This window comes from Tachyglossus aculeatus, chromosome 23, assembly GCF_015852505.1.
Source record: "Tachyglossus aculeatus isolate mTacAcu1 chromosome 23, mTacAcu1.pri, whole genome shotgun sequence".
Classification (NCBI taxonomy): domain Eukaryota; kingdom Metazoa; phylum Chordata; class Mammalia; order Monotremata; family Tachyglossidae; genus Tachyglossus; species Tachyglossus aculeatus.
Genome location: NC_052088.1, coordinates 28,934,361 through 28,952,414, shown reverse-complemented (window position 1 = coordinate 28,952,414; position 18,054 = coordinate 28,934,361). Strand labels below are relative to the sequence as shown.

The window sequence follows — 18,054 nt, the reverse complement described above, 5'->3', positions numbered from 1 at the left end:
TTTTTCCTTCCTTCTGTTTTATTTTCTATTTCCTGGCAATACCCACCCCCGACCCCCACTTTCTTTTCTGATTTCTATGGGGCTCCTGCCAATTTCAGGAGGTAACAGTTCCCCATCCTGATTTATTTTTTTTCCCAAAGCAGAATCATCACTATCATCATCATCATCATCAGTCGTATTTATTAAGTGTTACTGAGTGAGAATCCCTGTACAAAGCTTTGGAAAGTTCAATGGAGTCAAAAGACAAGGAAGCAAATGAGAAAATAGCACCAGATGTTGTAAACATTCAGCTTGACAACCCACCAAGGACAATTCTTTTTTGTGTATCCAGTGTGCCCAGGGCACGCGTAAGGTGAACTTCACCATCAATGATGTCTTAATACAAAATACATACATACGTATATATGTATATGTATAATAAACAGTTACACATACACACATAGATATATACAGTATGTATATATATATATATATGCACATATATGTTTACACGCACACAATGGTAATTGGAACTGTATCAGGATTGAATAACTGTAGAAATAACTGAATATGCAAAAGGGCCCTTCTGCTGCATTTGCTACCACTCAAAATAGACTTAGAGAAGCAGCATGGCTCAGTGGAAAAGAGCCTGGGCTTTGGAGTCAGAGGTCATGGGTTCAAATCCCGGCTCCTCCAATTGTCAGCTGTGTGATTTTTGGCAAATCACTTCACTTCTCTGGGCCTCAGTTCCCTCATCTATAAAATGGGGATTAAGACTGTGAGCCCCCCGTGGGACAACCTGATCACCTTGTAATCAATCAATCAATCAATCAATCAATCGTATTTATTGAGCACTTACTATGTGCAGAGCACTGTACTAAGCGCTTGGGAAGTTCAAATTGGCAACACATAGAGACAGTCCCTACCCAACAGTGGGCTCACAGTCTAAAAGGGGGAGACAGAGAACAGAACCAAACATACCAACAAAATAAAATAAATAGGATAGAAATGTACAAGTAAGATAAATAAATAAATAAATAGAGTAATAAATATGTACAACCATATATACATATATACAGGTGCTGTGGGGAAGGGAAGGAGGTAAGATGGGGGGATGGAGAGGGGGACGAGGGGGACCTTGTACCCTCCCAAGTGCTTAGAACAGTGTTTTGCACATAGTAAGCACTTAATAAATGCCATCATTATTATTATTATTACCAAAGGAGTAGGTAAGGTCAACCATCTGGCTTTATAAGGCAGCCTTGTCACCCAGGAGACAAATAGCAGAACCATGATTTTCCGAACTCAGTATTTCCACCGTAAAACGTGTGCGCCTGGGGTGCTACTTGCTCAAATAGTTTCAGCAATCACTTATCTCCAGATGACCCCTTCAAATCCAACAGACCATTATTCTCCCTGCCTTCAAAGCCTAATTCAAAGCATGTCTCCCCCTCCAAGAGGCCTTCTCAAACTGAGCCCTTATTTCCACTATTCCCTCTCCCTTCTGCATCACCTTGGGACTTGAATTTGCACCCTGACCCCCACAACCACCCTCAGCCTCACCGCACTTCTGTACATATCCATACTTATTTATATTAATGTCTATCTCCCCAGCTAGACTGTAAGTTCCTTCTGAGCATGTGTCTGCTAACTCTTGTAGTGTACTCTTCCCAGGCACTTAGCAAAGTGCTATTCACACAGTAAGTGCCCCCAAAATACCAATGACTGATGACTCTCAGATAAATGCATCTCCATACCTGACCTGTCACCGCCTTTGCAAATTCCTATCAACATTCACCTCTGGAACAGCTGTACCTGGATCAATCATCGGCACCTTCAAACCAAAAGAGCCAATCCTGAACTCCTCACCTTCTTTCTTAAGCCTTCACTTTTCCCTGTTATCCAGACCTGTGCCCCCCTTTTTCTCTCCTCCTCCCCACCCCCCCGCTCTACCTCCTTCCCCTCCCCACAGCACCTGTTTATATGTTTGTAGAGATTTATTACTCTATTTTACTTGTACATATTTACTATTCTATTTATTTTGTTAATGATGTGCCTCTAGCTCTACTTCTACTTATTCTGATGACTTGACACCTGTCCACATGTTTTGTTTTGTTGTCTGTCTCCCCCTTCTAGACTGTAAGCCTGTTGTTGGGTAGGGACCATCTCTATATATTGCCAACTTGTACTTCCCACGTGCTTAGTACAGTCCTCTGCACACAGTAACCGCTCAATACATACGATTGAATGAATGAATCTGGAAGGCCATGGAACTTTAGCTCCTGAGGATTGAGTTAGGAAAAGGTAGGGTTAAAAACAATCATTACCACTCCATTTAGGCTTTCAATACCTTCCCTCCACTCCGCCCCTAGTACCGGAATTTATGCCAATCGATCAATTGGTGGTAATTATTGAGTGCTTACTTTGTGCAGAGCACTGTACTAAGCACTTGGAAGAGTGCTCCTCACTCCTCACTCTTGGCTTCAAGGCTCTCCATCACCTCGCCCCACTCCTACCTCACCTCCCTTCTCTTCTCCTACAGCCCAGCCCACACCCTCCACTCCTCTCCACTAACCTCCTCACTGTACTCATTCTCACCTGTCCCTCCGTCGACCCCCGGCCCCCATCCTCCCCCCGGCCTGGAATGCCCTCCCTCCACACATCCACCAAGCTAACTCTCTTCCTCCCTTCAAAGCCCTACTGAGAGCTCACCTCCTCCAAGGGGCCTTCCCAGACTGAGCCCCCTTTTTCCTCTCCTCCTCCCCATACCCCCCGCCCTACCTCCTTCCCCTCCCCACAGCACCTGTATGTATGTTTGTACAGATTTATTGCTCTATTTATTTTATTTGTACATATTTACTAGTCTATTTTATTAATGATGTGTATATAGCTATAATTCTATTTATTATGATGGTATTGACACCTGTCTACTTGTTTTGTTTTGTTGTCTGTCTCCCCCTTCTAGACTGTGAGCCTGTTGTTGGGTAGGGACCTTCTCTATAGGTTGCCAACTTGTACTTCCCAAGCGCTTAGTACAGTGCTCTGCTCACAGTAAGCGCTCAACAAATACGATTGAATGAATGAATGAATACAACACAGTAGAGTTGGTAGACATGCTGCCACAGTGAATTTATAGTGTAGAGGGCTGCTAGACTGCAAACTCCTCAAGGGCAGGGATTGAGTCTACAAACTATATTATATTCTCCTTGAGGGGGGAACCTAATTCTCCTATATTCCTGTAGCTCTGTAGGGTGCCCAAAACAATGCCATGCTCAAAAATGGAAACGAGTTAACAGACTGATAAATTTCCTGTTATTTATGCCTCACTTCTTTCACTTTTGAAAAATATCCTCAAAAGGGTTTAATCTCAGCAGATCGAGCCAAAAGGCTGTACCTTCAACCACGATATACTCAGAAAATTTAGGAGAATTTTCCAACTTCCACACCATCTGTACAGAGGCTTTTCTGAAGGATATCATGTAAAAATATTCTAGTACGGTCAGTTGTATAGAATATGGGATGCATCCAAGTGTTATGTCTAGAAAACAAATCATTTATACCCGAGAGCGCTGCAGAATCGTTAAAATCATTCAGCTGGAGAAGTCAATTTCAGGGTAACACAATGTCCGGCATTGAGAAATATCTGACATTCAACAGGAAAGGATTTTCAAAAGTTACTACTTTGCTCTCCAAGCACCTTGAACCAAAAAAAAAATAATAGTCATAAAACTGGATGATTCACCAGCCTGAAAATCAAACATGGCAGAGCAGGAAGGGATGTAACAATGCTGAACATTTTGGAAAAAGTTGTCTGTTTCTTCCTCTAACCCCCAAGGGAATGATTTCTGTATAACTGCCATTTTCAGAGAAAGAGAGAGATTAATCACCCCATTGTCAGTGTAGCCTCTTCAGAGAAGTATTTTTTGACAAGCAAAAATACAGCATCAAGACACCTTGTTATTTGTTGTTCCATATTTTTATTCCCTAAGTGAATGTTAATGCTCCCTATTGATATATGACAAATTCAAACGTAATAGTTTCTCTTCCTATCGATCTAGGGCTTTATTTCAAATATTTCACTGTTGTAAAGATGATTCATTTTGGAAGGATATCATTCTTTATTTTCTTACTAGGGATGCTGTTCAAACACATGGAATGGCTCTACAAGACACCACAAGGTGGGCAGGGATTGCAGATCTCAGCTTCTGTTGTCCTTTCCCAAGCATTTAGTACAGCGCACTGCATCCAGGGGTGCTCAGTAAATACCATTACTGCTGCTCAAGTCAAATCACCCAGACAATGCAATGCAATCAATCAGTCAATCAATGGTATTTATTGAGTGCTTGCTGTGTGCAAAGCACTGTACTAAGCACTTGGGAAAGTGCAATACAACAGAGCTGGTAGCCGATATCCCTGCCCGCAAGGAAGCAGTGTGGCCTAGTGTATAGAGCATGGGGCTGGGAGTCAGAAGACCTGGGTTCGAATCCCAGCTCTGTCACTTGTCTTCTGGTAAGCTTGGGCAAGGCACTTAATTTCTCAGGCCTCAGTTTCCTCATCTTTAAAATGGGGGTTAAATTCTAGTTTCTCCAACTTAGACTGTGAGCCCCATGTGGGTCAGAGACTGTGTCCAACCTGATTATCTGGTATTTACCCCAGCGCTTAGTACAGTGTCTGGCTTATAGGAAGGAGTATAGAAGCAGGATGGCATAGGGGATAGAGCAGGGGCCCGAGAGTCAGAAGGTCATGGGTTCTAATCCTGTTCCACCCCTTGTCTGCTGTGTGACCTCAGGCAAGTCACTTTACTTCTCTTTGCCTCAGTTACCTAGTCTGTAAAATGGGGTTTGAGACTGTGAGCCCCACATGGGACAAAGACTGTTGTGTCCAACCCAATTTGCTTGTATCCACCCCTGTGCTTAGTATAGTGCCTGGCACACACTAAGCACATAATAAATACCATTTTCATTACCTATTATTAAGTTCTTAACAAGGACCATAGGGAAAAGAACATCAAAAAGCACAGGAGCTAATGCACCCAGTAGGGATCCTGAAAGAATTCAGTGAAGTCCACTGTTTGGCTAAGGACCACGGTGGGAGGGCCTATGGTAGCCTTCTTGCCAGCCATTGCTTTAGCGGGTCCAGATTTCTCTCCAGCCACTTTATGTTCTTCTTAATGTTCTCCAGGACGGTCCTGGTGGCCAGGAGCTGGGATGCTTGTTCCTTCATCACCTCAAAAAACTGCTTCACCTAAAACATCCAATCAAGAGGGTGAGCATGAGGCAGGGGATGTCAAAACACAACGAAATGGTCCCCCTGCTAAAAACACCACCCGGCCATTCCGGACCACGGGCCAGTCTCTTCCGGACTCTCCGATTTGGTGACCGTCAGTTTTCTTAGAGATTCCTTGTATCAGCTGAGCGCTGGGGTTGAGCTGGGGCTGTTTCCCCGGGGGGGTGATAAGGAACCCAATCCTTTCTCCAGGAAAGATGAGATGAGTAAGAGGTGACACCCAACCCTTTGCAACGTGAATTTTTCAGACCAGACCGGAGGCCACAATGTTACATTTCACTAAGTGGACTCTCCCAAGTGCTTAGTACGGTGCTCCGGACTCAGTAAGTGCTCAATAAATATGATCAAATTGATGAATTCATTCATTCAATCGTATTTATTGAGCACTTACTGTGTGCAGAGCACTGTACTAAGCGCTTGGGAAGTACAAGTTGGCAACATATAATGAATGAACCTGAGTCCCGCTCTTGACAGCATCTCCTGGCTTAATTTAGCAGAGAGCTCAGGAGAGGAGCAGACTGGTGGGTGGGGGGAGTGGGGAGGGGACAGTCAGCCCTCTCTCCTGGTGAGGGGGAACCTGTCCCCAAGACAAAACATCGACAGCAACAATCGTGCTGGAAACTGACAGGAGTGAATATGCAGGACTGTCCTCACCTCTTTTAATTCTTCATGGGAAGAAAACGTCGAGGTTGCTCCAACTAAAATACTCCTAAAGGCGGAGGAGCCCAGTGGGAACCTGTGATCAAAAAGAAAAACATGTTTTCCTCCCACTTTTCCACACCTGCTAGCCTCAGTGGTCCTGGTATAGCTCACCACATGCAGTCACTGCCTTTCTTTCTCTGCATTCTCACTCATCAATCAATCAATTGCATTTATTAAGCACTTACTGTGTGCAAACCACTGTACTAAGCGCATAGTCAACCCATCGGTGGTATGCTCGCTGTGGGCAGGGAAATGTCTATTGTTGTACTCTCCCAAGCGCTTAGTACAGTGCTGTATACACAGTAAGTGCTCAATAAATACGACTGATTGAATGAGTGAATGAAAGGTATTTACTGAGCACTTACCCTGGGCAGAGAACTGTCCCAAGCACAACAGAGCTAGTAGATACAATCCTGGGCCTCTTGTTTCATTCATTTATTCAATCATATTTATTGAATGCTTACTGTGCGTAAAGCACTGGAATAAGCACTTGGGAGAGTACGATTTAACAATAAACAGACACATTCCCTGCCTACAACAAGCTTATAGAGTAGAGAAGGAGATGGACATAAATATAAAGAAATAAATTACAGATATGTACTTGTTTCACCCAATCTCTCTGTTCTCTCTCTCCCACCTTCTTCTGAGTCACCCTTGCACTTGGATTTGCTGCTTGTACCCACACCCCTTCTCAGCCCCTCAGCACATACGTCCACATCCATACATATATATAGCAATATCCCAGTGATTCATAGTCAAAGAAAAGTGCATGCAAGGCTATAAAAGACCAGTGTCGGTGATATAAGCTCTCTCTCTCTCTCTCAGCAGGTCTCAGAGAGAGAGAGAGAAAGAGAGAGAAAGAGAGACATATATCCCATGAAATCATTTCATGGGAGAGGCTCAGAGCAAGACTAAATGTTCATGGCTTATAAAATAGCAGAAATGTTACCCCAAAGGATGGTATTAGGATGAGAAGCAGCATGGCTCAGTGGAAAGAGCACAGGCTTGGGGATCAGGGATCATGGGTTCTAATCCCAGCTCCGCCAATTGTCAGCTCTGTGACTTTGGGCAAGTCACTTAACTTCTCTGTGCCTCAGTTACCTTACCTGTAAAATGGGGATTAAGACTGTGAGCCCCACATGGGACAGCCTGATCACCTCGTATCCTCCCCAGCGCTTAGAACAGTGCTTGGCACATAGTAAGTGCTTAACAAATGCCATTGCTATTGTTATTAATCCACAGGTATTTCAGAGCTCATTCACGTGTTTCCTCTGGTAATGTACACACCACCAAGGATTTCTCCCCACCTCCCCATGTTGGAGGTTGAATCCCATATTATCAGGTCAATTTGACCAATGAAGACAATCAATTTGGTTAATGCAGACCAATATTACCACTCCTTTCCTTCTTAAGAGGAGTTTGGGCCTGAACTGGATGAATGCTACCTCATTTCTGCACTCTATCCACTCCAGACACTAGATGCTTCACTTCTCTGACAGCAGTTCTCTTGAGCTACTAAACGTCAAAAATCATTTGCGTCATAGAGTGGTGGCTTGAAACACTAACTTTTCTAGCAGTTTGCTCCAATTTCGGGTCACAAAACTCCAGGCCAGACGTTGTCCAGTTGGATTTTGGCTGATGCCGTAGACGACTGATGGGAGATCCTGTGTCTTGATCACTTTCCCTTCCAGCCCGAGTTCCAACAACCTGCGTTGTGAACACACCAAGGACACAATGAGTGATACAGCCAGTTTGTGTACCCGCAGTGCCGGGTTAGTGTAGTGGCAGTCAATCAAATCATCCAATGGTATTTACTGAGCACTTATGTTCAGACCACTGTAATAATAATAATAATAATAATGATAGCATTTATTAAGCACTTACTATGTGCCAAGCACTGTTCTAAGCACTGGGGAGGTTACAAGGTGATCAGGTTGTCCCACGGGGGGCTCACACTCTTAATCCCCATTTTACAGATAAGGTAACAGAGGCACAGAGAAGTTAAGTGGCATGCCCAAAGTCACACAGCTGGCAATTGGCGAACTGTACTAAGCACTTGGTACTTAGTAGTGGATCCACAGAGCTTTATTGGTAAAAAACCAGAAGTGGTTTACCATTGCCGCCTTCCGCATAGTAAACTTGAGTCTCCACCCTTGACTCTCTCCCATGTCACTGCTGCCCAGCACAGGTGAGTTTTGACTTGTAGCAGATTGCCTTCCACTCGCTGGCCACTACCCAAGATAGGAGTGGAATGGATATGCCTCTGCTTGACTCTTCCTCCCATAGTCGAGACTGGTAGAGGAATGGAAACTCTCCAGGAGCGACCCTGAGAGGGACAAGGCCTCTTGGAGAAGATATTTTCATAGGGCATCTGCAAAATGGGAATTAAATACCTGCTCTCCCTCCCTTTTACTCTAAGAACTCCATATAGGGTAGGGGATGTGTCTAATCTGATCATTTATTGATTGATTGACTGACTGTACTGTCTCTTCTCCAGTGCTTAAGTACCATCATTATTATTAATTACCATTACTTTGAGTGTGGCAGCGGGAGGACAATCAATTGATCACATTTATTGAGCACTGACTGTATGCAGAGCACTGTACGAGGCGTTTGGGAGACTACAATATAACAGAGTCGGTAGACCCATTCCCTATCCACAAAGAGCAAGATAAGCAGGGGTGTGGTATTACTACCTGCATGTTCTGTGAGCTCTTTCATTCATTCAATTCATTCATTCAATCGTACTTATTGAGCACCTACTGTGTGCAGAGCACTGTGCTAGGCACTTGGGAGAGTACAATAGAACAATAAAATAAAATAAATTACCAATAAATTATAAATTAAAATAAATTACAAAGAAGGACATAAGTGCTGTGGGATTGAGGGATGAATAAAGGAAGCGAATCAGGACGATGCAGAAGGGAGTGGGAGAGGAGGAAAGGGGCACAGGTTGAAGGCCCATCTCCTCCAAGAGGCCTTCCCAGACTAAGCTCCACTTTTCCTCATCTCCCACTCCCTTCTGTGTCACCTTGACTTCTTTCCTTTGCTCCTCCCTCTTCTCCCCGCCCCGCAGCTTGTATGTACGTATCTGTCATTTTATTTATTTCTACTGTTGTCTGTCTCCCCCACTCTAGACTGTAAGCCTGTTTATTGTGACTGCTTATTGCTGTATCGTCCTCTTCCAAGCGCTCAGTACATTGCTCTGCACACAGTCAGCACTGAATACATACGACTGAATAAATGAATGAAAGGGTAGCCAGCTGGAAGTGACTTGGGAAGGGTAGCCTTATATCTAGCGCTCTACTGGGCACACTGAACTGCCCATCACACTACACTGCCTCTTCCTTCCTCCCCACCGCCCACTTGGAAGAAACACGAAAGGGTTATTGGCAGGAATCAAGGAAAGCCAACAGAGTTGATATTTCTTACCTGGCCAGTTTGGTGCCATCTCGGCTACTTGCCAAAGCTGAGCGGATCTTGCCCTGCTGGGCCCCAGACATGGACTCTGTGTACCTCTCCAAGAGGAAGTTCCAGCCCTCTGCCGTCTTGGCCCCGACAGAATAGACTGTCTCCATGACATCAGTAGGGATGCTAAAAAAGAATGTAGATCAGAATCAGCGTGGCTCAGTGGAAAGAGCGCGGGCTTGGGAGTCAGAGGTCGTGGGTTCTAATCCCGGCTCCGCCACATGTCTGCTGTTTGACCTTAGGCAAGTCACTTGACTTCTCTCTACCACGGTTTCCTCACCTGTAAAATGGGGATTCGATAACTGTTCTCCCTCCTACTTAGACTGTGAGCCTCATGTGGGACAGGGACTGTGTCAGACCTGTTTATCTTACATCTACCCCAGGGCTTAGAACAGTGCTTGACACCTAGTAAGCATTTAACAAAATACCATAAAGTAGATACTGTTTGACCATGGGCAAGTCACTTAATTTCTCGGTGCCTCAGTTTCCTCATTTGTAAAATGGGATGAAATACCTGTTCTCCCTCCTTCTCAGACTGAGCCCCACCCACAACAGGAATTGTGTCTGACCTCATTATCTGTATCTACAGCAGCACTTAGTATAGTGCTTGGCCCATAGTAAGTACTTAACAAATATCACAATTATTATTCTTAGGGCAAAAATGGAGCTAGTCCCCAGTCCAATAGCAGCAATTGAATCGCTCTTTCCCAACGGATAACTGCCACAAAACAATTCCTGGTAGGGCTACTTAATAATAATAATAGTAATAATAATGGTATTAGTTAAACGCTTACTATATGCCAGGCACTGAACTAAGTGCTGGGGTAAATACGAGCAAATTGAGTTGGACATAGTCCCTGTCCCAAGTGGGGCTCAATCCCCATTTTAAAGATGAAGGAACTGAGGCCTAGAGAAGCGAAGTGACTTGTCCAAGGTCACGCAGCAGACAATGGTGGAGCTGGTATTAGAACCCATGACCTTCTGATTCCAGGCCCCTGCTCTATCCACTACGCGATGAAGCTTCTATGTAATCCTCAACTGGCTTGATTTCAGCTTGCCGTGTGTCCGACCTGGACCTCTCTGCGGTGGATGACATCCAGAGGCGGAAGAGCGCGCTAGCCTTCTGGATGCAGAGAGGGTCCTGCAGCTCACACGCTAGCCCCAGGAGGCCAGCCCGCAGCAACCGCTCGGAAACCGAGCCCTCATCGCTCCAGCTCTGCTTGTCCATCACCGGCTTGAACTCCTGTAGAATGTAGCGCTGTGGGGAGGAGAAAATGGGCCAGAAGATTTTTATTAGTATTATTATTTTCATTATTATGGTATTTGTTAAGTGCTTACTCTTTGCCAGGCAATTTACTAAGCTTTGGGGTGGATTCATTAATTCATTCATTCAAGCGTATTTATTGAGTGCTGTGTGCAGAGCACTGTACTAAGCGCTTGGGAAGTACAAGTTGGGATACAAGCAAACTGGATGAGAAACAGTCCCTGTCCCATGTGAGGCTCACTGCTTTAATCCCCATTTTACAAAGCCCTACTGAGAGCTCATCTCCTCCAGGAGGCCTTCCCAGACTGAGCCCCCTTTTTACTCTCCTCTTCCCCATCCCCCCCGCCTTACCTCCTTCCCCTCCCCACAGCACCTGTATATATGTTTGTACAGATTTATTACTCTATTTATTTTACTTGTATATACTTACTATTCTATTTATTTTGTTAATGATGTGCATCTAGCTTTACTTCTATTTATTCTGATGACTTGACACCTGTTCACATGTTTTGTTTTGTTGTCTGTCTCCCCCTTCTAGACTGTGAGCCCGTTGTTGGGTAGGGACCGTCTCTATATGTTGCCGACTTGTACTTCCCAAGTGCTTAGTACAGTGCTCTGCACACAGTAAGTGCTCAATAAGTACGATTGAATGAATGAATAATTGAAGTGACCGGCCCAAGGTCATACAACAGAAACTTGGCCGAGCTGGGATTAGAACCCATGACCATCAGACTCCAAGGCCCAGGCTCTAACAAATACCGCAAGCTGATTCTCGGATTCCCTCCGCATGTCAGCCCTGACTGAGCTTCCAAACATGCCGGCGTCCTCCACCCTGATTCCAAACCTTCATCCTTTCCTTTAGCTATGGGAAAATCTTAACCAAGGAGGAAAGGAAGATCGATCAGGGCAGGGCTCCGCAAACTCTGGCTCCAGAGCCAGACTTGGGGCTCTCCACTCCTTAGGTGGCTTCTGAATAATAATAATAATGATAATAATGGTATTTGTTAAGTGCTTACTGTGTGCAAAGCACTGTTCTAAGAGCTGGGGAGGTTACAAGGTGATCAGGTTGTCCCACATGGGGCTCACAGTCTTAATACCCATTTTAGATGAGGTAACTGAGGCACAGAGAAGTGAAGTGACTTGCCCAAAGTCACACAGCTGACAGTTGGCGGAGACAGGATTTGAACCCACGACCTCTGACTCCAAAGCCTGTGCTCTTTCCACTGAGCCGCGCTGCTTCTCAATGCTCTGCCTCCTCCTCTAGACTGTGAAGTCACTGTGGGCAGGGGAAGTCTCTGTTTATTGTTATAGTGTAGTCTCCCAAACGCTTAGTACAGTGCTTTGCACACAGTAAGCGCTCAATAAATATGACAATGAAGGAATGAATGACGGGATGACATGATTAGCTTCTTGCTCACGGCTCTCTGGACAGGAAGAAGCCTGCCCCGTCCTGACCCTCTGAGTCAGAAAGGGTCAAGGAGGAATGAAGATGGCAGGATGCGGCCCCTCCCAGCTAGGGGGCTGTTGAGGGAGCCACTGGAGTCCTCACTGAACAGTGAGCTGGAGCTGCCTTCACTCACCCCAATCTCCAAGCACCTGTTCAAGGCAGCCCCAAGGCCAGCCAGCCAAGCTAAGGAGGGTTGAGCTTGTTGTGGGCAGGGAATGTGTCTGTTTACTGTACTACTGTATTCTCCCAAGTGCTTAGTACTGTGCTTTGCACACAGTAAGTCTCAATAAATATGACGGAATGAATGAATGGCAGGCCTGGGAGTTTGTAACCCTTACCTACCCTCCCCTCTCCCCAAATGAACCAAGAGAAAGTATGATTTTTTCACTCTCTCTCTCCTCTTCCCCCCTTTCCCTCTCCCTTTCTCTCCCTCTCTTCTCCCCTTCCTCTCTTGTCCTCTCCCCTTCTCTCTCTCTCTCCCTCTCTCTTATTCCACTGTTCTCTCTTCCCTTTGCCTCTCCCTTGATCTTCCGTTTACTCAGTATGATTGACCCTTTACACATTACCTGTCAAAGGTTTCATTTTTGTTTAAGCCTTCCCACATGAAGACGTTGCAGACGCCAGCACTGGAGCTTTCTAACCTTGCTTGGCAAATGGACTCCGTCCCCAGAAGATTGGAATGCTTTTGAGAACCGTATCTTCCCCTTGCTCAGCTTAGCTAACTCCTTCAGCTTTCCCAGGGGATTGGGGATGAGCCCACCTCAAGGGGAAGCCAGACCCCCCAGTTATTAGCTGCTGGGTGACAGACTTGTTTAGGACTCCCTCAGTCTGTCTCCCTCAGGGGAGACATGCAGTGCCGGCACACAGATAAGACAACTACATCCTTTTTCCACATGAGAAAATAACCTTGAGGCTCTCGGTGACGTCTGAAATATTCCTCTGGTCCATCATGTGGTAGAACAGTTCCCAGTAGCCCAGGCCTTTGCGAAGCGCAAGGTTGCTTGTTTCGTGCCGGAGGTAGAGCGTCAGGTCCAGAGCTTTGTGGAGCGACAGTTTCCCTGCGCTGAAAAACAATTCATTTTGGACTGGAGGCTGTCCATCACCTCGCCCCCTCCTACCTCACCTCCCTTCTCTCCTTCTCCAGCCCAACCCACACCCTCCGCTCCTCTGCCGCTAATCTCCTCACTGTGCCTCGTTCTAGTCTGTCCCACCATCGACCCCTGGCCCGGAATGCCCTCCCTCCCCACATCCGCCAAGCTAGCTCTCTTCCTCCCTTCAAGACCCTACTGAGAGCTCACCTCCTCCAGGAGGCCTTCCCAGACTGAGCCCCATCCTTCCTCTCCCCCTCGTCCCCCTCTCCATCCCCCTGCCTGACCTCCTTCCCTTCCCCACAGCACCTGTATATATGTATATATGTTTGTACGTATTTATTACTCTATTTATTTATTTATTTTACTTGTATATATCTATTCTATTTATTTTATTTTGTTAATATGTTTGGTTTTGTTCTCTGTCTCCCCCTTCTAGACTGTGAGCCCACTGTTGGGTAGGGACTGTCTCTATGTGTTGCCAACTTGTACTTCCCAAGCGCTTAGTACAGTGCTCTGCACACAGTAAGTGCTCAATAAATACAATTGATTGATTGATTGATTGATTGATTGTTCAGCCCGGCCAATCCCGCTGGCAAGTCTCGGCGCCAGTGGGCCCTTCCACTTCGCTGCCTGCCCAAGTTCTTTCATGACCTCTACCGCTCCGCCACCAGGAATGCTTGTGTGGGGGCCCACAGACACAAACTCCCTTCCCTCACCAATCTCCTCATTCTTAATCCCTTGTCCACATCCTCCCTCCTTCCTGGAGGACCCTCCCACTTCATAGCTGTGCTATTTGTTAAGCACTTACTATGTGCCAAGCACTGTTCTAAGCGCTGGGATAGAAACAAGGTACTCAGATCGGACACAAATCCTGTCCCACATGGGACACACATTCTTGATCCCCATTTTACAGATGAGGTAACTAAGGTTCAGAGACGTTAAGTGATTTGCACACAGCAGCCATGCTGCTTCCCAACAGATTGCTGCTCATATCCAACAGACTGCCGTTCTCCCCATCTTCAAAGCCTACTAGAATCATATCTCCTCCAGGAACAAGAGTAATAATAATTGTGGCATGTGTTAAGCATTTACTCTGTGCTAAACGCTATATTAAGCACTGGGGCACGCACAAGCTAATCGAGCACCTCATGGGGCTCACAGTCTATAGGAGAGCAAGTATCTTATTCCTATTTTGCAGATGGGGCACTGAGACACAGATAAGTGAAGTGACTAGCCCAAGATCGCACAGCGGACAAGTGGCGGAGCCGGAATTCAAACCCAGGTCCTCTGACTCCCGGCCTGTGCTCTTTCCATGAGGCCACACTGCTTCTCAGGAAGGCTTCCCCGACTAACCTGTCATCTCCCCACCTTATTTTTCCTCCCTCCTGTGCCACCCATGCACTTGAGCCCACACCCACTAAGCCCTTAAGTACTCACTCTCTACCCCCTCAACCACACCCAGCACTTAGGTAAATATCCTTATACTCTGCTACCTGTAATTTATTTTAATGTCTGTCTCCCCTGCTCAATTTTAAGATCCTCGGGGGCAGGGATTATGTCCACAAACTCCATTGTGTTCTCCTAAGCAATTAGTGCAGTGTTTTGCATTCAGGAAGCATTTAATAAATTCTATTAATTGATTGATGAATTCCTCCTTCCCAGGCCCTGACATCTGGCTGAAGATGCTCACAGCAGGGATGGCTCCTATGTAGAATGGCGAGAATCACTTGGCATATCACAGCGCAACAAGCCTGTATCTTACTGCTTAGCAGTTACTCTCTCATTAGATCCTGCCCTGTCCCCTAGGAAACAGGGCCTCTGCCTCTCCCACAGCCCTGAGGACACAGCACAGAGAACATGACTTGTCCACAACAGTCAGGCTGACTAGCCACAGGGGGAAGGGAAGCGGCTGGGGGGCACTATTAATAGAATCGACATAAAGGCTCATGTGGTTTTGTCTGCTTGTGTTGGAGGCGGTCAGCTCTGGTGATGTGTGTGCCCAGCTCTGAGGTCCCAGAATGCTCTGGGGAGGTCACCCGCAACCCAGCCCGCTATGACCGGGCCACCCAGATATTCCTAGGGCCATGTTTCCTTGGGCTGAGGATAACAATAATAATAATAATAATAATCATGGCATTTATGAAGCGCTTACTATGTGCAAAGCAGTGTTCTAAGCGCTGGAGAGGTTACAAGGTGATCAGGTTGTCCCACGGGGGGCTCCCAGTCTTAATCCCCATTTTACAGATGAGGTAACTGAGGCACAGAGAAGTGAAGGGACTTGCCCAAAGTCACACAGCTGACAATTGGCAGAGCCAGGATTCAAACCCATGACCTCTGACTCCAAAGCCCGTACTCTTTCCACTGAGCCCGCACCCTCCGCTCCTCCACCATTAATCTCCTCACCGTACCTCGTTCTCGCCTGTCCCGCCATCGACCCCCGGCCCACATCATCCCCTGGGCCTGGAATGCCCTCCCTCTGCCCATCCGCCAAGCTAGCTCTCTTCCTCCCTTCAAGGCCCTACTGAGAGCTCACCTCCTCCAGGAGGCCTTCCCAGACTGAGCCCCTTCCTTCCTTTCCCCCTTGTCCCCCTCTCCATCCCCCCCATCTTACCTCCTTCCCTTCCCCACAGCACCTGTATACATGTATATATGTTTGTACATATTTATTACTCTATTTATTTATTTATTTTACTTGTACATATCTATTCTATTTATTTTATTTTGTTAGTATGTTTGCTTTTGTTCTCTGTCTCCCCCTTTCAGACTGTGAGTCCACTGTTGGGTAGGGACTGTCTCTATATGTTGCCAATTTGTACTTCCCAAGTGCTTAGTACAGTGCTCTGCACATAGTAAGCGCTCAATAAATACGATTGACGATGAGCCATGCTGTGTCCTCTGGGCCACATGGGGCAGATAGTAGGAGAGGAATCCAGGAGGGCCCAGTTAGGAAGTTCATTCATTCATTCAATTGTATTTATGAGCGCTTACTGTGTGCAGAGCACTGTACTAAGAGCTTGGGAAGTACAAGTTGGCAACATATAGAGACAGTCCCTACCCAACAGTGGGCTCACAGTCTAGAAGGGGGAGACAGAGAACAAAACAAAATATATTAACAAAATAAAATAATTAGAATAAATATGTACAAATAAAATAAATAAATAAAGTAATACGTACAAATATATATATACATATATACCAGGGACCACCCTGCGTGTACCCCCAAAAACAACAACTGGGGCCTATTGTAGAATAGAGCATACTCTACCCCTTCCCAAGGCTTCTCAAAGAAAACAAAAATTCCTTTCCTGTGCCGCTAAGGTCCCCCCTCACCTGGTTGCCACTTATCCACTCTCTTCTGCCAAAATCCAGCTTGGGCTCTTTTTTTTTTTTGAATTTGTTAAGTGCTTACTGTGGGTCAGCCCTGGAGTAGATAGAAGCTAATCAAGTTGGACACAATCCCTGTCTCACATGGGGCTCACAGTCTTAATCCCCATTTTACAGATAAGGTAACTGGGGCTCAGAGACGTTAATTGTCTTGCCCAAAGTCACACAGAAGACAAGTGGCAGAGTATGGATTAGAACCCTTGCCCTTCTGATTCCCAGCGTGTGCTCTATCCACTAGGCCATGCTGCCTCTTTGCCTCTCCAAAGCCAACTTCAGCTTTCTTCTCCTACACTCATTCCAGGCCTCGCCAGACTTAAAATGGGAATTATACATCTGTTTTCCCCTTCCCTTAGACTGTGAGCCCTGTGGAGGCCCGGGATGTGTCTTATCGGATAGTATTCTATCTACCCCAGGCCTTAACATAGTGCTTAGCCTGTAGTTAGCACTTAATAAATTCCATAATCATGATTATTACGATGAGGAAAAGCAACACGGAGTACCTGACCAGCTGAAAGGCATTGTGAATGAGGCTGGCTCGGTCTTTGTCGCTGAGTCTCGAGGGGTTGTCACTGAGCAACTGAGTCAGGCTGTCCCACCCAGCGCCCTCGTAGTGAACGATGTAGTAGCCGTTCATGTCCACGTTGAATTTCACCCAGCTGGCTTTGCTGTCGAGTTCTATTGCATCTGAGAAAAGAATAAAGTAGACAGGACACATTCACACACTTTCCTGGCAGAGACCAAGCCAGCAGGACTAGCTCCTCACACGGACCAAGGGGTAAGGCCCTGAGGCTTCTAGAAATCAGCCAGTCAGTCAATCATATTTATTGAGTGCTTACTGTGTGCAGAGCACTGTACTGCACCTGGAGGAGCGAAGTGTGCACTTTAGAGGAGTGAAGTGTGCTGGCTGGATTGTAATAGGAAAGTAGCAAGGTGAGGTAGGAGGGGAAAACTCCTCCTAGTAGAGGAAACCTGCTTGCTCCTCAAGACCTCTTCCTGGAAAGCAGTGTGGCCTAGTGGAAAGAGCAGGGGCCTGGGACACAGAGGCCCTGGGTTCTAATCCTGGCTCCGCCACATCTACTGTCTGACCTTGAGCAAGTCACTTACCTTTTCTGTGCCTTAGTTACCTCATTTGTAAAATGTGGAGTAAGACTCTGAGTCCCATGCGGGACACGGACTGTGCCCTACCTGATTATCTTGTATCTACCCCAGTGCTTAGTACAATGCCTGGCCCATAGTAAGCACTTAACAAATAACATAAAAAGGTGTTTTCCAGAGTCTGTCAATCACTCACCTGATGACATCATCAGAGCACAGCCAATTAGGGAAGACAAACTGTCAAGGAGAAGGGGCTAAGAAAGGGGAGAAAAAGCCCCAGGCAAAGGAGGAGCAAGAGGAGGAAGAAGAGCCCCTCTGGATTTTTGAAGCGTGAAGCT

At 46.2% G+C, this 18,054-nt stretch overlaps 1 protein-coding gene and 1 non-coding gene across 2 annotated transcripts in view; both read right to left on the bottom strand.

Moving 5' to 3' along the window:
- Nucleotides 1-4,912: 4,912 nt before the first annotated feature.
- LOC119944795 (endoplasmic reticulum aminopeptidase 2-like) overlaps nucleotides 4,913-18,054 on the bottom strand; it is a 39,702-nt gene continuing 26,560 nt past the window's right edge. Inside the window, exons 13-19 of the mRNA XM_038765942.1 lie at nucleotides 17,122-17,305; nucleotides 13,053-13,209; nucleotides 10,506-10,693; nucleotides 9,400-9,561; nucleotides 7,534-7,674; nucleotides 5,920-6,001; nucleotides 4,913-5,223 (exon numbers count right to left, since the gene is read on the bottom strand). Of these exons, the coding sequence (XP_038621870.1) occupies nucleotides 5,077-5,223; nucleotides 5,920-6,001; nucleotides 7,534-7,674; nucleotides 9,400-9,561; nucleotides 10,506-10,693; nucleotides 13,053-13,209; nucleotides 17,122-17,305 (1,061 nt within the window). The 3' untranslated portion in view covers nucleotides 4,913-5,076. The remainder of the gene's footprint in view (nucleotides 5,224-5,919; nucleotides 6,002-7,533; nucleotides 7,675-9,399; nucleotides 9,562-10,505; nucleotides 10,694-13,052; nucleotides 13,210-17,121; nucleotides 17,306-18,054) is intronic.
- Nucleotides 8,166-8,303, bottom strand: LOC119944937. The gene has a single exon (XR_005456077.1). It is a non-coding gene; the product is annotated as a small nucleolar RNA SNORA7 (small nucleolar RNA).